General features: G+C 37.4%; 1 protein-coding gene across 1 annotated transcript in view; it reads right to left on the reverse strand.

Annotated features, from left to right (window-relative positions):
* The window catches only part of NANS (N-acetylneuraminate synthase), a 40987-nt gene extending 19384 nt beyond the window's left edge, over nt 1–21603 (reverse strand). The window contains exons 1-4 of the mRNA XM_053702731.1: nt 21422–21603; nt 15343–15558; nt 792–891; nt 433–587 (exon numbers count right to left, since the gene is read on the reverse strand). Coding sequence (XP_053558706.1) covers nt 433–587; nt 792–891; nt 15343–15558; nt 21422–21553 — 603 coding nt within the window. The 5' untranslated portion in view covers nt 21554–21603. The remainder of the gene's footprint in view (nt 1–432; nt 588–791; nt 892–15342; nt 15559–21421) is intronic.
* Between the last annotated feature and the right edge of the window lie 263 nt (nt 21604–21866).

Here is a 21866-nt window from a genome sequence, read left to right on the forward strand (position 1 = left end):
TGATCCTTTGGCACCAAATGTAACTGACTTCCCCCAGTTTTGCATTTAAACATTACTGTATCTGCTGGGGAGTGCCAGGTTGTCTGTGTGTTGATAATGATTGTAATGCTTCCCTTTGGGACCGTCACCCACGCTGCTCAGGGGTTAACTGCCTGGGTTGCTGGGAACTGTGCAGCTGTCTGTCAGTGTTCAGGGCTGTGGAGTTTACAGTGACTTAGGATGTGAACCCGGTCCAGTCTGAGAGTGAGGTCCATTCCTGTGTTATATAAATAAAATATTTGTGCAAATATATTTGTGCTTAGAACATGGATTGTGAAATATTCATATTTTTTATGTCGGGTTAGCACACTTGAAAATGAGGGATTGGGTTTGCATGCAAGTAGGATGTTAGCGGGGGGGGGGGGGGAGCTCAATATTTAAAAAGCTACAAACCTGAATGACCCGGAGGTTGACATCCTCTGGCAACAGTGGGTATGCACTGGTGCACTGAAGAAAGCAGAAATTTGGATTGATTGGTTTGACAATCTCATAAACTCGACGCATGTTGTCCAATGTCTGCATTCCACTTGATATTACCATTGGTCGACCTGTGCAAACATGATAAATCAGGATACAGGAAGGTAGTTAGTAAGAACATAGGAGTAAAATACTAAGAGCATTTGCTACTAATATTCTTCAGTGTGTGACAATATATGATGAACGAAGTTAAAACTAGAAATACATTTTTTCTCCTAGGGGTCAAAATGTTATAACGGTTGGCAGGACGAATAATTAACTTGCATGTTACTTACCTTTTTCAGCAGTCTTTTTTATATAAGGAAAATTATTTGTATCTCCAGATGCAACTTTGAAAAATGGTACATTGAGTTCATCCAGAAATTCTACGGCCATCTGGAAGAGCAAAATATACATCTTACATTAATAAAATTATAGACATTAAAAAGGGACATAAAAACCCAATTTTTTCACTCTCATGATTTAGAAAGAGCATGCAATTTTAAACAACTTTACAATTTACTTATATTATCTAGTTTGCTTCATTCTCGATATCCTTTGTTGAAAAGCATATCTAAACAGGCTCAGTAGCTGTTGATTGGTGTCTGCACATAGATGTTGCGTGTGACTGGCTCACCCATGTACATTGCTATGTCTTAAACAAAGGATATCTAAAGAATTAAGCAAATTAGATCAAAGTAAATTGGAATGTTATTTAAAAAAATTGTATTCTCTATCTGAAATCATGAAATTTAAAAAAAAAAAAAAAAAAAAGTGTTTCATGTCCCTTTAATGAATAAAACTTTTAAATGAATGCTATGAAAACAGTTCTTAAAAGGGACGTAGTGCAAAATGACATGCTCTATTTTGTTAGAGCATGTAGTGATAGCACTTCTGACCTCGCAAGTCTTTGGCCTGATTCTCTAAAGCTCTCTGGACTTATGATATTCTATAATTAATCTCATCAGTACTATGAAGCTCCTGTCCTAAGTTTAAATTCAATTGTTCTGCATAAATCTGATGCAAAAAATTAAAATTCATATATTGAATTTGCACAGGAAAGAAATTTAAGGTGAACAGTAGAAATCGTAAAAACAAAAAAAAAATGTTAAATTAGTATTTATAATAAAAAAAATGCAAAATGTATTTTCTTATTGTAAAATTTGTTTCCCTGCCTCTGCTAGTATGCTGAACAGGGGCGTTCCATTGGTCTATCTCACTGGTTTTCAAACCTGTCCTCAGGCCTCCCCCAACAGGCAGGTTTTCAGGATTTACCTTGGACGGGAACAGGTAAAATAACCATGTTTACTAATCAAAATGGACACAAATGTAGAATATATGAGGAAGAGCGCTCACGATGTGCAATGGCAAACAAGAAATTGCTAATAATGTACTTGGCCCAAAATATCAATACGTGTACAAAAATATTAAAAGGGATAGTCTAGGGGGCGTGTCCAGACCACGAATGAAGATGGCTGCTATGCTGTGAGCTTGTATGCATTAACAAACCATCCATTATCAAAGTATGCACTAATGTGAGGGGGACACCCTAAAGATCACTATTATACCAATATTTTCAGTGTTAAAGCTCATTAACCCAGACGAACGGGACTCTGCATTACTCCCTCGGGAGCAAAAGCTAAATCCCCCCCCCCCCCGGGAAACCGGGTATACAGCAGATAGTAGCAGCTTTCATCCTGACTCTCTATGCTCAGAATGGGAGAACTATATATTACAGTGAAAAAAGCCTTAACAAGGTTTGTGAAACAACCAACCAACCACATGGGCCGATTTGACAGAGACGGCATGGGCAGAAGAACCCGATGTATGCATGCAACTCATACTGCACTCTAAAACCTAGGAGGTTCATATGCTAATTTCTTAGACCTTGAAGGCCGCCTCTAATCTAAATGCATTTTTATAGTTTTTCACCACTTTACCATGGAGACAGCTCTTATTGGCTAAAATGCAAGTCTGTCAAAAGAACTGAAATAAGGGGGCAGTCTGCTGAGGCTTAGATACAAGGTAATTACAGAGGTAAAATGTGTATAATTATAACTGTTGGTTATGCAAAACTGGGGAATTGGTTTATTAAAGGGATTATCTATCTTTTAAAACAAAAATTCTGGTGTTGACTGTCCCTTTAAAAACGAAAGAGAGATAGTCTAGTCAAAATTAAACTTCCATGATTCCGAAAGAGCATGCAATTTTAGGCAACTTGCTGATTGGTGTCTAAATGTAGACACCAATCCGCAAGCGCTACCCAGGTGCTAAACCAAAAATGGGCCAGCTACTAAGCTTACATTCTTGCATTTTCAAATAAAGATACCAAGAGAACGAAGAAAAATTAATAGGAGTAAATTAGAAAGCTGCATGCTCTTTCTGAATCATGAGGACCCTTAACTCATAGAAGGGAAAGTAGAGGGACCTCTCACTGGACTTATATTTTAATCTAAAATAGTTGAATCACGAAAGTCACGTTTTAGTTGAACATAAAATCTGATAATAAAACCAAAATTAGTTTTGTGCTGAATAATGCCCTGGTAGTCTAATAAAAAGTGTGGTCTGGTGAAACGTAGGAGCTGCACGTTGATCTGGTGTGTTGGCAACTCAAAGAAACCTGGAGTGCGCTATGTGAAAGTGACGTCACTGTATGTTGAAACAAGGTGAGAGTCTTGTGTTTAATATTGTTTTTTTCTACACGTATTGATATTTTGGGCCAACTACACTATTAGCAATTTCTTGTTTGATTGTCATTGCAAATTGTGAGCGCTGTTCGTCATTCTACATTTGTGTCTATTTTGCCTCATCTGCTCATCAACCCTGGAGGATTAGCAGACACTTTTTGTCAACTAGGAGTTCTCAGGAATCTAGCTAGCGCTACAGGAATCTAGATAGCGCTAAAGAACTAAACCTAGTTTGTTTCAGGTTTACTAATCAGCTGATTATTTCACCAGTTCAGATATCCTCAAAATGTGGCCTGTTAGGGAGGCCTGGGGACAGGTTTGAAATTCAGTGGTATAGCTGAAATATCTCTTCCATGTCTGGTGTATTCTCTAAACATTTTCCCCTGCAGTCACTGTTTTTCCCTCTCGCAAATTGGAGCACAACAAGATTGGGTTTTTTTTGCATAGTTTTGACACACACTTATTACCCTAATAGAAAGGCATATGGTATTTTACAATCGCTTCTATTTTTTTTTTTAAATATATTTTTATTGAGGATCTTTAGAGAATATAATAAAGAGAAATGATTACATTGTGCATATTATAAAGCAACCTTGTACTGGTATAAGGTTATATAAAGACAATAAAGACAGTAATTCACTTTTGCACTGACACATCTTAACACATATAAGACAACTTCTCTTAAGATACAGTACAGATTGATAGTTTGAGATCCTCATTTTATATTACACAGTTATAAACAGCTTATTATATAGACAAACATTCAGCTCCTGCCTTAAATTAAAAGATACAGTAGGCCTTTAGTATAGAGTCTGTAACATAAATTCTATATCTACACAGTAAACTTATGACACAAATTAGAATAATTGTACTGCTTCTAAACATTGAATTCCAAAGAAGCATTAACTCAGGATGTGTCTTTATGCTAAAAGAGCATACTCCAGTCCTCAAATGAAAAGAGTGTAGAAGCTGAGGGGGGGGGGGGGAAGTTTGGAAAGGATACTTCTAAAGGTGAGCGAAAACGTAAATGTGGGCAGCCCTCAACACACTGGTAGTGGGGTCAACAATTTCAGGCTACTAGGATATGTGGATCTCATTCCATTTACTCCATATTTCATAATATAGTTCAAGTTTGTTAATATGTCGGAAAGCAAATTCCTCCATATTTTTTATGTGCTCAATGATGTTTATTATTTTTTTGGGAGACGGAGATGAGGGCTGCTTCCAATCCCTGGCAATAGCCAGCTTAGCGGCCATGAGTACATATAAGGTCAGATTCCTCTCCGCTTCAGACATTTCTGGGAAGCCATGATGCAGGAGACCCACGGGAGGAGAAAATCGTAAATCAATGTTGAGATCACATAGAATCCCAAAAACAAATCTCCAGATGTCTTTAACTAAGGGACAGTCCCACCATATATGGATTTGTGTACTCAAATTCCCACATTGTCTCCAACATATGGGAGAGGTTGTCTGGTAGAATTTGTGGAGCGCAACCGGGACAAAATGCCAGCGAGTTGATATTTTGTAGTAAAGTACCAGCTCACCTAACCAAAATTGATGTATCACAACTGATTTTAAATTCTCCCAAGCTTTATATTGAGATCAGCAAACTGTAATGAAATGAGAGGGAGCCTTTGATTGGCTTACCTAATTTCCATCTTTGTTCCCATCTGGTGGGAGACCGTGTAGGTTGACCCGAAAGCCCCCAGGCCTTTAGGATACTAGCTAATCTTAGAAATTCAAAGCTAAGTGAGGGTGGCAGAGAGAATTTAGTTTTTACCTCTTCAAACGGCAGGAGAGACTCATTCTTATATAGGGATGCTATACCCTCATTAGCAGCAGTTAACCAAGTCCCTACGTGTGTCTCATACATTGAGACTAGAATATTGTGAATCGTATAGATAGGAGATGGATGAGGGGCAAACTCCACGTGCTTTTTGGAGTCCCAATGTTTCAATGTATCCATAAGGAGTGGGTGATCAATTTTCAAGGACCTCCGAAGGTGCCCCGGTATGCAGGGTAGATCAGAAAGCAAGATACCATTGGGAAGAAACGATTGCTCGACTTCTTGCCACCTTGAGCTAGAGTCCGTGATACTCCAACCAAGCATGTGAGCTAGCCTGGCCGCATCATGATAAGTTAAGATACTAGGATATGCCAGTCCACCTCTGTTAATTGGTTGCTGAATCACTGCCGTGGCGATTCCGAGTCTTCTACCTTTCCAAATATATTTTGAAAGAATGCTTTGGTACTTATTGAGAATTGGTCTTGGGACTGATAAAGTTATGCATCTAAAAAAGGTACGTAAGCTTCGGGAGCAATGACATCTTCACAGCAGCAATTCTGCCGGTCCAGGAGAATTCTCTGAACTCCCAGCTCTCTAGTTGCTTCCTAAATTCAACGAAGCGCTCAACATAGTTTTTAACTATCATTTTATCAGGATCTGGACTTAGATAGATGCCTAAGTGCTTGATGAATGAGTGAGACCAGTGAAAATCGTATTTACTTTGTAAATATTTCAAATCATGATCCGAAATATTCAAATATAAAACTTCTGTTTTTGAGTAGTTCAGTTTATAAAAGCTGCACTTTGCGAATAATTCTAAATTTTTAAAGACCGCTGGCATAGATCTAGTAGGGAATGTAAGCAGGATCGTCACAGCGTCAGCGAATAAGGCAACCTTGTGAATCAAGCCCCCGAAGTTAATGCCTGAAACATTGGGATCAAGCCCAATTAGTTGGGCCAGAGGCTCTATGGCCATTGCAATGAGGAGTGAGGACATAGGACAGCCTTGTCTAGTACCATTTAAAATGTCAAAGGATGCCGAGTTAAAACCTTTTCCTGTAACCCTCGCTGATGGGGCTGAATACAGAGCCCTAGTAGCCCTAATGAATTGGGGGGGGGGGGGGTTGCCAAAGATTTCCAAGACACTCCAAAGATAGTCCCACCTGACCCTGTCAAACGCCTTCTCAGCATCCAGAGACAGGGCCAGGAGGGGAATCCCTTTCCTCTTAGCCTCAAACATGATAGAGAAGAGCCTGCGACAATCACTTCTGTTTTTATATGTATATGCTATATACACCTCAGTTTAACAAACTTTGCCTTCTATGGAGGTGGTGAAGTTGTGCTCGATTTCTTCTGTGATAGATGCTTCTAAGCATTCTGAAGCCCAATTCCTCTCAGAGTACAGTGTTCGTCAGAGGGATGTGAAGGGAGTATTGCCTATTGATTTTATGGTTTCACCCATGGGAAATCTTTTCAAAGGCTCTCTGTAATCGGTCGCAGGAATTCATCCCCTGCCTCCCTTTTCAGATCGACGTTATACTCCTATACCATTACCTCTGCTGATATTTTTCAGTACTGGTTTGGCTGTCTGCTATATGTGGATGGGTGTCTTCTGGTAAGTATGTGTAATTTTTTAAGACACCCTCAGCTATGTTTGGCGCTTTATATTATATTGTAAAGTTTTAAATATATGTGTCTGCTTATATTTGCCATGAGTCAGGTCTATGTATATTTCCTTTTTTTTTTTTTTGCAGACTATCAGTTTCAGTATGGAAATTATATTTGGGAAAATTATTTTTTACCTGGGGTTCCAGTTTTCAATTTGACTTTGTTTTCCAAAAATTTTCACGGGCAAATTAGGCTCAGGAGGACGCAAAATGCACAAACTTTTTTTGGGCGCGAAGTTGCATCTATTGTGACATAAGTCTTGTCATTTCCTGCGTCTTTGTTAAGGTTAGTTCTTTTGGCGCGAACTCACGTTTGTTATGACGCGAGTTGCGTCATTTCCTGGTGTTAGCTTTGGCGCCAAATAATTTTTCACTTCCTTTTGCGTCATACTTGGCGCCAAGATTTTTTGTATATAACCCCTCTTTCTTTAATGCTTCTCTTTATATTTTTAAGAGTTATGATGCTTATTTTCCTGCATCTTACTTTAGCATAAGCATTTTTCCCCCTATTCCTGAAACTGCTATATGAGGAAATTGGACATTGTTTAAATGTTTTTTTTTCTTTTTACATTTTGCAAGATGTCTCAGTCTGATCCTGCCTCTGATGTTGCTGTAGAAGCCATGCTGCCTGAACACAGTTCTACCAAAGCCAAGTGTGTCTGTTGTAAGTTCGCTGATGTTTTTTCTTCAGCTCAATTATGTGGCATCTGTCATGACATGCTGTTGAATGATGATAATGTTTCTATTAGTACAAATATATTGTTTGTTGTTCCTTCAATATCTAATGTACCTGATATTCCTGCAGATGTAATGATTTATATTGCTGCAGCTATAGAAAAGGCTATGTCCGCTATTTTGCATTCAAATAAACTTAAAAGGTCTTTTGGGGGGGCGGAGCTGACAGCAACCAAGATGGCTGCCTATGCCCAGAGCTCCATTATGAGACTGCAAAAGAGTGAGGGCTATGTCGGCTATAATGCACATTAATCATTTTGTTCAGCTACATACAGCTGAAACAAAGAAGCACCTGTTGATGCAACTCTGGAGCATCTAGGATTTATATCAACTGCGTTTTTTAGATTTCAATCCACGGACAGTAGCAGCGGCTATACTGCAGAGTATGTGACGCAGTGAAACTTCTATAGTGCTGACCGAAGCATGCAGATAAAACAGAACCAAAGACAACACAGTCTAAACTACAGCTGAGCCTTTAATAGGAACAAGAGCCTACAAGTTTTAATGGGACAATCCTCAGTGGAGACATTCAAAAGGACCACTGAACCTATTTTATTTTTTTGTGCCTAAAATGGCTCTGTTACAAAGCTGCGAAGCGACATTGCACGAAGCACTTAATTACCGCCTTCTGATATTGGAGCAGAACATATCCTCAGCTCTTTCACAAGCTTTTAAAGCTCCCTTACCATTGTTAGATCGGCCAAAGTTACAATCGGAGCTTGCCAATAACTCTTTATTTAAGGTAACGCTAGTTGAGTCGGCTGACCCACATCCTGATTTGCAAGCGCACAGTAATGCAACCTCTATGACCATGCTACCGGCCTTACTGAACAAGCAACCCTTGATTGAGGAGATAATTAGTGGAGTCTACCAAACAGCCACAAAGACCACCGGAGTCTCATTACGGGATAAGGTGGTAACTACAGTAGGAGAGATTGTGGACCCGGAGCGATGGCTCCACTTACCTAGACCAACTCTACCTGATTTGAGAGCAGAGGTGGGTTGCGCGCTGAGATGGCGCCCTCGGTGCGGGACTCATCCACTCTGGTGCTCATTCTTTGGCGGTTATACTGGGAGTGATGTGGTGACTCCGGTCCTCACAGATCTAAATGATATGATGCTCCACAATGTACCAACACAGCCTGCCTATGTTTACTTGATGCCGCTATGCAAAATCTGCTCACAGTATGTCAGATTGCAGAGCCTTTATCTTGGAATGGCTGCCACCTTACAATCCCTATACTATCACTTGGATGATCTACTAGAGATGGCTTGGATATCTGACTTGACTGTTCAGCACCCTTTGTTAACATTTACGGTCTCTGGTTTTGAGTTGTCTTTGCCCTGGCTCCTGGGGGTTAGCAATGCGTATATACCCTCATGGACATCTTGTTTTGTATGTGGCTTATTAGTAACAAATAGTTATAAAGTTTGTTTTTGATTTGTATACTACTGTTCCTGACCTGATGATGTTTTTTTTGTACATTGGAGCTTTGGTGATACTGAAGCGTTAACTGTAGATAAGCCAATATATTTGGGTCTGTATTTTCGCTATGTCTCTTATTTCTCCCAATGATAAATATACATAATGCACAAAAAATTTGGTATATGTACTAAATTATCTGGAGATAAGATGATGTCTATAGATATACCTATTTCCCTGGATAGTCTAGGCCCACCGTATACTTGCTTGAGGCGGGAAAATAGTTAGTTGGGGACTCCTCTTCTTGCGGCCGCAGCAGGGGAGTCCGCTATAGAAAATCATATTGTTGGGCACTTATCCTACACTAGCATTGTAGTTCCTTCAATTAGTTAATATGAATATAGAGTTTACTAATTTGCAGTTAAGCCCAGATATGTACGTTTTCTTACAGCTAATTCCCACCATCTAGTTAGGTGTATTCTGCTATATGTCTATCGGATGTTCATTATTCTTTACCTTAAATTCAGTTGTTTATCCTATCTTTTTTGAAACTAGATATATGCTGGTAGCCATCTGAAATGTATACGCTATGTTAGTATGCATGTTGTAAAATTCCACATCTTAGTAGAGTATATATGTTACAAGTCTTTTGTATAATGGTAAGCTCCGTTTCCCCCATTATATAGCTTACTGGTTAAGCTTAGGGGCACAGACCCCATATGCAACTCCCTATCCTATGTTTAAGTGTGATTATCCATAGATTCTGTCTCCCGAATTAGAGTACCTACATGAGTAAAGTAAACAATATTGAAGAGCTATTATAATATACTCTAGGTTGTTTAGATACGGCTATTGCCATATTTACTTTTCAGACTATACTAAATATATGCTTGATTCTTTAATCTGGTTGTTTCTAGAGGACTCGTGAATGTCAAAATTTTTGTACATGTCTTTTGGGTATGAAAGCTTATATTCTACATGTAATTTGTTTGCAATTACCTCAATAAAACTTTTTTTTTTTTTTTTTTAAATAGTCTTAAAACTTCTCATAATTCTGATGAAATTTGTATTGACAAACATACTGAAGTATCCTCTGCTGATGAGGATCTCTGGTTCAGAGGATCATGAATCAGACAAATTTGTTTAAGATTGATTATATTCGTTCTTTGTTGAAGTAAGTGTTGGTTACTTTGGGGATTTGAAGAGTCTAGTCCTCTTGCTAAAGCCAGTAAACGTTTAAATTCTGTTTTTAAACCTTCAAAAGGTTGCTCCTGAGGTTTTTCCTATTCCAGATGCTGTTTCTGATATGATTACTAAGGAATGGTCTAAGGCTGGTTCTTCTTTTAATCCTTCTTCTAGGTTTAAGAAGTCGTATCCTTTACCTGTGGCTAATTTAGAGTTTTGGGAAAAAGTCCCTAGAGTTGATGGGGCTATTTCCACTCTTGCCAAACATACTACTATCCCTATGGAAGATAGTTATTCTTTTAAGGAACCTTTAGACAAGAAGATTGAATCTTCTCAGAAAAACTTATTTACATTCTGGTTATATTCTTAGACCTGCCATTTCTATGGCTGTCCAACCAAAAAGTTGAAGCATCAGTTTAGCTCGTCAGGTAGAAGATTCTGATTTGTCTAGCATTGTTCTTCTGCTTCAACATGCTAATCATTTCATTTGTCATGATATATTTGACATTATTAAGACTGATGTTAAATCTATGTCTTTAGCTAGAAGAGCTTTATGGCTTAAATCTTTGAATGCTGACATAGTGTCTAAATCCAGATTACTATCTTTATCTTTCCAGGGTAAGAAATTGGTTCTCAATTGGATTCTACTATTTCCACTATTATGGGGGGGAATAAAACAAATCTAAGGGTAAATTTAAGGCTCCTAATCGTTTTCGTTCCTTTCGTCAGAATAAAGAACAAAAAGCCACTCCTTCCCCTAAGGCCTCTGGTTCTAATTGTAGACTATCTTCAAATTGGAATAAGACCAAGCCTTATAAAAAACAAATCCAGCCCCCAAGACTGCATGAAGGTACGGCCCTCAATCCAGTTCAGCTGGTGGGGGGCAGATTTAAATTATTTCAGGAAATTTGGACAGGTTCTGTTCAGAATCAGTGGATTCAGAATATTGTGTCTCAAGGATATCGAATACGTTTCAGAATAAGACCTCCCGTGGGAAGATTCTCTCTCTCTCTCTCATGTTCCAACAAATCCTGTGAAGGCTCAGGCTTTTCTGAAATGTGTTTCAGATCTAGAGCTTGCAGGGGTGATTGTACCAGTTCCTCTCTATTAACAAAGTTTGGGGTTCTATTCAAATATTCATTGTCCCAAAGAAATAATTATTTCAGACCAGTTCTGGATCTGAAGCTTTTAAATCGTTTTGTAAGACTCCCAAATTTCAAGATGAGGACTATTCTGCCTTTTGTTCAGCAAGGGCATTTTATGTCCACAATAGACTTACAGGATGCTTATCTTCATATTCCAATTTAGCCAGACCACTATCGATTTCTGAGATTCTCTTTTCTAAGCAAGCATAAATAATTTGTCACTCCGTTTGGCCTAGCGACAGCTCCAAGAATCTTTTCGAAGGTTCTCGGTGCCCTTCTATTTGTAATCAGAGAGCAGGGTATTGCGGTGTTTCTTTATTTGGACAATATCTTGGTACTAGCTCAGTCTTTTCAATTAGCAGAATCTCACACGAAACAACTAGTGTGGTTTCTTCAAAGGCATGGTTGGAGGATCAATTTACAAAAAAGTTTCTTGATTCCTCAAACAAGGGTCACCTTTTTAGGTTTCCACTTTCCAGATAGATTCAGAGACATTATCTGAATCTAAATCAGAATTATCGTTAGAGGTCTCTGCGGAGTAAACAGTAGATAATGCTGATAATTCTTGTCTAGAGGAAGAAGCAGTTTTGCGTTTTAAAACTCCGTTTTTTTATCCCCTTGAGAGAAAGGGGTCTCTTTGCTGATGTTTTACTTCCTTTTCCGCTAGGAAGGTTAATTAAAGATAATTTTTTCTTATCCACTCATTTTTGCTAGCTTTAAATAGCATTAGAAGGCGCTTTCCTTTTTATAATTTGTGTAGAAGAGGGTAAATTAGAAAGTAAAATTAGTCATTTGAGACATATATTTACCTAAAGATGAATCAATCATTTTTTGCACAGACTGTTCAGTAAGAGGCTTAGGGCAAACAGGATTTTGAGACATATTAACCGAAATAATAAATATAAATATTATCTAGAAAATAAAAGACAACAACAATAATGGATTAAAAAAATACCAAGGAATTAATGAGGAAAGAAAATTTTACAATTTCTGACAGAAACAATAAAGTGTATATTCTAGTAAAATATAAATATAACCACTGGGTGTCAGGAAAACAAATAACCAAATTCTTTTCAGCAGAGCAAACCGCAACTTTGTTACACTGTTGTCACTGAAAAACCAGCTGAGGAGAATACAAGAGGTTTTAGGACGAGGTGGGAATAGTTACGTAGGCGGAAACACCCACAAAATGGCACCGGGTGAGGGAGAAGAAGCACAGAGAAATTGGCAGTCGGAAACAAAAAAAACATACAGGGAGAACAGTAAGACCGGAGACAAAATAAGGAGAAAATAGAAAGGAATGAAAAACGGAAGCTAAATATAGCAACCGGAGCAGTAAAAAGTAAACCAAAACAGGGAAAAAACGGAACGAAAAAAGAAGGGAAAAAAATACATAAATCTAATATATAGGAATAATAAACAGCTTGTAGAAGCAGCAAGGGAAAAAGTAATTAAGAAAAAAAATAAACTGCAATAAAATGTTTATTATTTGACTAAAATAAGCACAACACTTTAATACTTATCTTCAGCTGACCAGCAAAAGAAAGAGGGGGTTGGGGTGCTCAGTTTATGGGCACTACGGTTACTCTGATTGGTCACTTTATACCTTGTTCTCTAACTTAGCCTTTTCATTGGCTAACTATGTATGGTATATTTTTTCTCTGCTGTGTTTATGTTTGTTATCTTGTATTACTTGAAAAAGCTGCAGTTGAGTAGTAAAGGAAAGTTTAAGCAAATATGAAGTCTCTGGTATAGTAAATATATATATATATATATATATATATATATATATATATATATATAATATAAAGGCAGCAACCTAGGTTGAAATAGCACTGAACCAGGGTGAAGAAAAAAATAAAAAATAATAATAAAGAAAATCTGATCTAGATAGATTTTTTTTTTTTCTCAGTTATTTAAGATACATTATAATCCAAAGGCTATTCACCCTGAAACAAGGATTTGTTTTTAATTATGTAGTTTGAGGCTATATATTACGGCTGTAATGCTTAAATTTGTTTGGTAAATTAATTCACAATGTTATGCTCTCGGTTTCTGTAAGATTATTTTAGCAAATTTGCTTCATTCTCTTAGTATCCTGTGTTGAAGGAGCAACAATACTCTACTGGGAGCTAGCTTTACACATAGGGTGAGACATTGACAAGAGGCATATATGTGCAGCCACCTATCAGCACCTAGATTCCAGTAGTACATTGCTGCTCATGAGCCTACCTAAGTATGCTTTTGAACAAAGGATAACAAGAGCACAAAGCAAATTATATAATAAAAGCACTTTGAAAGGTTGTTTAAAATGTACATGTTCTATTAGAATCATGAAAGTTTAATTTTGACTTTACTGTCCCTTTAATTTTTTCCCTGCAATTATTATTATTATAATAAGTTTATTTTTATCATCCAATTTGCTTTGCTCTCTTGGTATTTATTCTTAATTGAAAGCTAAACCTAGGTAGGCTCATTTCTAAGCCCTTGAAGGCCGCCTCTTATCTGAATGCATTTGACAGTTTTTCACAGCTAGAGGGTTTTAGTTCACGTGTGCCATATAGATAACATTGTGCTCACGCGCGTGGAGTTATTCAAGAGAGTAAGCACTGATTGGCTAAAATGCAAGTCTGCCAAAAGATCTGAGATAAGTAGGCAATCTGCAGAGGCTTATATACAAGGTAATCATAGAGGTAAAACGTTTATTAATATAACAGTGTTAGTTATGCAAAAATGGGGAACGGGCAATAAAGGGATTCTATCTTTTTAAACAATACAATTTAATGGTGTTTACTGTCCCTTTAACAAGTATTAAAAAACAACAAAAAACAAAAACAAAAAAAACACCACACACACACACGAGGCTAATTTATGAGACTGCACAAAATATACTATAGAATATGCAGATATAATTCATACAGATTTTAGTTTCTGTATTTGATAGGACAACAGAATAAACTGGTGGAGTGTGGATGCTTTTTGTTTGCACAAAAAAAAAGCCCTTTGCAAGCTCATCTAGTGAGATTTGTCAGATGTTTCCATGGTAACACTTATTGTTCAGACCTGCACCATGCAAAATCCACAAGCATAACATTCACACTTCAGCATTTGTAAAATGTGCTATCTTCTGTATAGAGGAAGATACCCTGCTATGAACTGTTAAACCTCTTTAGTGGTTTTCAAGTCAAGGAAAAATAAAAATGTATGATATATAGATTAGAGAGAAGAATAAAAAAAAAAAAAAAAGGAGAGAAGATATCACACAAACACATTTGCTTTGGTTTTACAAGTTAAGCAGATAAAATACAAGAATATGATCCTATATAATAAAAGGCCAAGGATGTTTGTCCGACGCAGTACAGACTGCGCGAGACAAATATGCCTGGCCTTAGCCCCTTAAACAACCAGCGTTGTTATTGGTGCTGGTTGTTAAGCCCTTAAAGGGACATGAAGCCCACATTTTTTCCTTCAGGATTTAGAAAGAGAATGCAATTTTAAACAACTTTCTAATTTACTTATATTATCTATTTTGCTTCATGCTCTTTATATCCTTTGCTGAAAAGCATATCTAGATATGCTTAGTAGCTGCTGATTGGTGGCTGCACATAGATGCCTCATGTGATTGGCTCACCCAGGTACATTGCTATTTCTTCAGCAAAGGATATCTAAAGAATGAAGAAAATTAGATAATAGAAGTAAATTGTAATGTTTAAAATTGCATTCTTTATCTGAATCATGAAAGATATTTTTTTTTTTTTTTTGGGGGGGGGGGGGGGGGGGTTTAGCATCCCTTTAAGGACCAGCATCATACTCTGTATAGGAAAACAAACTTTCCAATTTACTTCTATTACCTAATTTACTTTGCTCTCTCTGTATCCTTTGTTGAAAAGCATACTGAGTTAGCCGATTGGTAGCTGCAGACATACCTTACCGATATGTTCAGCTAGCTCCCAGTAGTGTGTTGCTGCTCCTTCAATAAAAGGATACCAAGAGGATGAATCAAAATTTGATAATACAAGTAAACTGAAAGTTTGTTTAAAATTGCATGCTCCTTCATGAAATACATTTTTGGGGTTTCCTGTCCTTTCAACTGGTGTTAAGATTTTATTAATACCATAGTATTAGAACAATTACAAAATTATCAAAAGTTGTAACAAGCTGATCTCGGTAATCTTAATATAGATATAGTTACAAAGAATAATAGCTACTGTCTCACCTCATCCATGCCAGAGGCTGTAAAGAAGATCCCCACTTCTTGTGCATATTTCTGTAACTCCCTGTACTGATCATGGCTGAACTCTAGGTGGATCTTGTGATCTCCATAGGTTTTCCCCCAGGAGTGAGGACTATTGTATGCTCTTTCCAGGGCTTTTTTGTTAAACTTGTACGAAAGTTCACTCTTTTGAAATTTGGCACAGTCTGCACCACAGTCCTGGAAAAAACAAAACACAAACACAAAGATTAGGTTAAAGAGCAGTGAACTAAAGCATGTTCTCCCCTTTAATGTGTTTCCAATGATCCATATTATTCACTGGAATGCCTTTAATGGTGTACAAATAGCTCAACATTTTTGTGCAGTCCTGCCGAACACCCTTCATAAAAATAGCTAGATAATCTGCCCACGGTCTGCAATTCTGCAGTGTAAACATTATATAATAATTTTAGTGCTTTGATGCGTTATATGAAAACAATAATCCATTGTTCTATGCTTAACCCCTGAAAATGTATTAAACACATAGTTAAAGTCAGCTCCAGAGCAGCAATATACTACTGAGAGCTAGCTGAGCCAATGACAAGATGCATGTGTGTAGCCACTAATCACCAGCTAGCTCCCAGTTCCAAGGCAGAAGAAACTGATCCAAGATATCATCGCAGAAAATGCAGCATGTTTGCAGAAACAGGAAACCTGCAGGAACTGTTGACGCTTTCACTTTACAGAGCTGCTCCACATAAGGCTTTACTCTTCAAACAGTGCTTTGCTCTGGCTGCACTGTGTACATTATCTAAGAGAGCAGCTAGAGTGAAGCCCTGTTTGAAGATAATAGTCAAATGCAGAACAGCTTTGTAGAGGCAATGCATCGATTGATGATGGGGCCTTGGGGATTTTTGCAACCCCGGCCCCTAGCTTTTCCCAGTCTACAAAGCTGTGACTCCTGAATGCATGATGTCCTTACAATTATGTGATGTTAGGCCAAGGTCAGAGGAATCAAGTCATTTTAAAAACATTTTTTTTTTCTCTGCAGCTAAGTTGCCATGCAATTTTCAGCTGCTGCAATATATTATAAAAGACTTTTACAAATTACTTTATTCTCCAGTTAAGCAACACATTGCAATTAAGCTAGTGTTTTAGTGTAACTGCCTAGAACTGAATTTAATTTCAAAATGACCTGCAGAAAAAGGTTTACTAGAAAATAATAAGTTCTGCCTCTGGGGCTCCCAGTACTGCATTGCTAACCCTTATCTAGGTATGCTTTTCAACAAAGGATATCAAGTAAACAAATCAGGCATGTTATTTTAAGACAGACACTTTTAAAATATACTTTATTGTCTTAGTATCCTTTGTTGAAAAGCATATGTGCATAATCTCAGCAATGCACTGGGTGCAATCTGCTGATTGGTGGCTTCACACATTTATCTATTGTCATTTGCTCACCAAATGTGCCTACCTAGTTCCCAATAGTACACTGCTGCTTTAGAGCGGACTTGAAAAGACCTTAAAGGAACACTGAACACAATTTTTTCCTTTCATGATTTAGATATAACAGACAATTTTAAGCAACTTTCTAATTTAATTTTATTATCATTTTTTCTTTGTTCTCTTGGTATCTTTATTTGAAAAAGCAGAAACTTAAGCTTACGAGCAGCCTGTTTTTGGTTCAGCATCCTGGATAGTGCTTGCTGATTCATGCTGAACCAAAAACAGGCTGCTTGTAAGCTTACATTCCTGCTTTTTCAAATAATAATAAAGATACCAAGAGAACAAAGAAAAAAAATTTGATAAATAGGAGTAAATTAGAAAGTTACATGCTCAATCTTAATCATGAAAAGAAAAAAAAAAAAAAAAAAAAAAGGGCTCAGTATCCCTTTAAAATAAAATAAAAAAATATGACATCCTCTAGCTTGTTAGAGCATGTAGTTTTAAAGGGACATTCCAGCCAAAATTGGAATCCACATGGATGCATTTCAGTTTTGGATAGAAGCATTTTTGTAATACACATGTATTGGCACAAATGCTTCTAATAAAAGCTATAGCTGTTTAAAAAGTGTATTTAAGTTTGCACCGTGTACCAGCATTTTAAACAGAGCACATGATCAGGAAGCCTAAGGTGCTAGTACCATCTGGTAATAGCTAAATTTGTTAACTGCTGATATAGTAGCCCTACTGGCCATCCGAGTGGCTGCAGTATTTAAAATGCTGGTGCACTGAGAATATCTAGAGAAATGCTAACACTAAAAACAACTTTTACTAGAAGCATTTTTGCCAATACATGTATATTACCAAATATATTTCTATACAAAGATGTAATTCATCTATGTGCATTTAAATTTTGACCACAATATCCCTTTAAAGACTAGCATTCTACTAGCGCTGCTGATTGAGTTAGTCTTTAGTAACATACAAGATAGCTGCAATTTTTGGCAACGTTACTAAAATGTTTACTTTATTCCTTATTGTAGTCAAACTTGAAAGTGTTGTAAAAGGTAATAACACACACAGACTCTCATACAACACTCATCACGACCCAGTAAATATGAAGAACCCTGGGTTAGAACACTGCTGATCCCAAGTGGAACTTTAACCAATGCAAAGGGGTTTAACACATAGTTAAACAGAGGTGTAGGGTTACCAGTCTTAAAATGACAAGCTCTAACAAATTTGAGCATGTCATTTTTCAACTATAATGTCCCTTTAAATATGTCTTTAATTACTTTGCAGGCGTTAAACACCCAGTAATAAACAAGTAACAGTTCAATAATAAAAACGATCTATTACAGCATTTTCAATATGATACTTCTGTGCCTCTTTAAACTGAAAGGCTAACTATAATACAAGAAAAAAGCAAATTCAGCAACCAAAGTTTAATTCAAAATGCTGAAAATTGGCTTAAAGTGACAATTTACCCTCAATTGTTCTCCCCATTTGTTCCCAGTGATCCATTTTACTGGCTGGAGTGTATTAAATTGTTTACAGAAAGATTTGCTTTTATAATCGACATTTGAAATGGCAGATTTTGCCTGTGGTATACCTAACTATAGCGAGTTTCTATACTTAAAAAGGGACATTAAACACTTTGAGATGGTAGTATAAAATGATAAATTGTATAGTGGTTTGCTGTGATTAGATAGCGCACCCGATCGCTCTACTGAACTAAATGTCGCTAGCGCCCACTACCAGGACAGAGCAGGCTAATATTAAAAAAAAAATAATCCAATTTTATTGCACAAATTATCATTAAATATGTTTAAAGTTAAATTCTGCAATTAATTTGTGCTTTGGATTGCAGAAAATTATATACTAGAAAGTATAAAACTACCCCCACCCGGCTACTTCATAAGACCACCCATCCGGAAAAATTGTCTGTAGAGAATACATACGGCTTGAAATTTCCATTAGTCCCAGAGGAGTATAAATAAAAAAATAAAAAACTGTCCTCCGACTAGAAAAGTATAATAATATTATTCAACCCATATTAAATAGAGAACCCCCACCACCAGTAAGTCACAATTTTATCCGCCTGCATATGTGGATCACTATAATAGTCTAAAAAAAATTCTATCTATTTACTAGCGGAGAAGAGTATCAAGCATAATATATCAATGTATTTATAATAAAAAGGTATTACATTAATCTTCGCAATGCCTGTTACATTTTGAGACATAAAAAAAAAAACCACAACACATACTAGGCACAAAGTGGCAGTTCTATGGGGGTGTTATGCACCCCCAAATGCGTGTGTAGCACCCCTGTTAAACTGCAGAGTGTAATGAATGTGATAGAGCCTGTGTCTTAGAGCCAAGTCTCACACGTCCTGTCCCTGTTACTTTGAGCCAGTTCAGAGCTGGTACCCGCCCCCAGCACTGTGCACCTGGCAATGTACCCAAGCTCTGTCTTAGCACAGCATCAGGTTAGTAACTTCTGGTCTCTGTTACATCTCTGATTTTGTAGCTATAAACCTTCACTAGACTCATTACATCTAGACTTTTTTTGTACATCTCCATATTTAATATTTATACAGCAAAAAAAAAAATTTTTTTTTTTTTAAAGAAATAAGTGCTCACTGATAGCGATGGAAAATTATATCATCACCACTCATGGAAAAGTTACTAGGGATTGTAACAAAATATAAGCCACTTGTAGATTTGCTGAAGCTAAAAAAAAAAAAATTCTTGATGCCAATATAGAATATATCATGATAGCCGCATTAAAAAAGTTTAAAAAGAAAATGCTCTAAAGCACTATAAGCAAATGAGTTAAACACATAGTTTAAGTACGCTTAAAAGCAGCAATTTATTATTTTGTAGTGAGAGGAGTTGATTGGAGAACAGTTCAAACAGTTGGCTCACAAAAAAATATGAGTCTTTAAGTGGGCCGCTGGAGCGCAGGGTATTTGAAAAGTAAGTTACAGCACATCTTTATTAGAAGTTATCAGTTAACATGATTGTAAAGTTAAATCAATTAAAGCCCAGTATATAAAAAATACTCTAAGTGAATTTAAATTTTCACGAATGAAAGCCCCGTTTTTAAGAATACTATTAAAAACAGGGGCACTTTCATTCCTGAAAGTTTACATTGCAGACGTTTTAATTTAAAAAAAAAAAAAAAAAAAAAAAAAAAAAAAAAAAAAAAAAACTTACCCGTTATTCCTTGCAAGCTTGGAACACCGGAGCAGCGATTCCCCCGCCCCCAGGTCCTCTCTTCTTACATCATAAATGACAAATCCGGCTTTCTCCAATCACGGGCATGGCCTCAGGCAATGTTTGCTCTGGGGGAGAAGCCATTATTGAAGGAAGCCGGATTCGTCATTTCTGACGTAATAAGAGGACCTGGGGAATCGCTGCTCCGGTGTTCCATGCTTGCAAGGAATAAAAAGGTAAGTATTTTTATAAAAATGGCTGCAATGTAAACTTTCATGAATGAAAGTGTCCCCGTTTTTAATAGTATTTTTAAAAACAGGGCTTTCATTTGTGAAAATTTACATTCACTTGAAAAAAGGGGCACTTTAATTCATTATAATTTAAGAACACGCTTCCCCCCCCCCTTTCTAAATACTTCCCCTTTTTATTACGGTAAGAAGACCACCGATTCTCTGCACATGTCTTCATGTGTACTTTGCAGATTGATGACAAATACAGCTTCCTCCAATTGTTGTGTGTCTCCCTTGGCATCTAGCTTGTGGGGCACGCAACGATTGGAGGAAGGCGGATTTGTCATCAATATGCAAAATACAGGCAGAGATGCAGGCGGAGGATCGGTAGGCTGTTTACCGTAACAAAAAGGTAAGTATATTTTTTAGATACTGGGCTTTAAATTGATTAAACTTTGCAATCACTTTAAAGTCCCTCTAAAATATTGCTTAGATTCCAGACCTGATTTTAAAACATGTAAAATTTACCATCGCTTTAATACCAGGATTTATGGGGTATTTTTACATAGATAGATACTGCCCAGGATTGAGGTGACAAGAATACAATTCTATGAGCCTTGGCTCCCTGGTTACAAAGATAATCAAATGACAGATATGTTACCTGTAACTGCATAAGATTTTCTAACATTAGTCTAGCTTTTTCCTAGGCCTACACAAACTAAAATCAGCTGCCCACTACCGCAAGTGATTCGGAATACCAGGAATATTAAACTTCTCTCCCTGTATTCACTAAGAAATAAAACAAAAAACTAGAGATGACTATTCATATTTACTAACATTCAAATGGCTGCATCCCTGTCTAGTGACTCAGCTACTCTGATAATTCAGTTTGACTTAGTGAATCTCGTATTTCTGTGGATGCTGAGAGCGTGAAAGAAAAAACTGCGCCCCCCTTTGCAGCATACTACGGGATTCACCGCATTGTACACAGATAATGTTATTGGGGTACGAGGAATGAAAACCTAAAGGTATTTTGACAGTCATATTTTCATTAGAACCCCCCGCCATTAAATACTTGAAGTGTGAATTATTTGGGTATATAGGTTTAGAAAGAGTGGTGCGTTTGCAAATAAACATTGTTATTGAATCACTGTATTCCGTCTGATCACACAGCAAGGCTGGTGAAGCACCTATTGATTCGTCTGTTACCTTGACCATTCGGATCATTTTCTTAGCAATCTCCAAGTCTCCCTGGTGGTTCTGCCCGATTTCGGCGATGATGAAGCAGGGGTGATCCCCGCCCACCGGCCGGCCGGGACATAGCTCAAACTGCAAAGGCATGATGGCTACAAGCAATGGGTACGCGAAGGAACAGCAGAGATCTAGGAAGTGCTGACGGAGAAACAGGATACTTATTCCCTGGCCTGACCAAAAGCCGAGCCCACCGGTGACATGGCACTGATACTTTAGCCAATGAGTGAAAGCCAAAATGACAACGACACTTGTAATTTCGTTGTAGGACGTGGCCAGAGGCCACCCCTATATTGGCTGCGTCATTAAGAAGCCTGCAGTTGTTATTCTGCGAAGAGGCCAGGAGAGGGCAGTATGTTTCAACTAATGTTACAGGGGATGTTTGACACTGGTTGTCAAGATT

Source organism: Bombina bombina, chromosome 2, assembly GCF_027579735.1.
Source record: "Bombina bombina isolate aBomBom1 chromosome 2, aBomBom1.pri, whole genome shotgun sequence".
In the NCBI taxonomy this organism is placed as follows: Eukaryota; Metazoa; Chordata; class Amphibia; order Anura; family Bombinatoridae; genus Bombina; species Bombina bombina.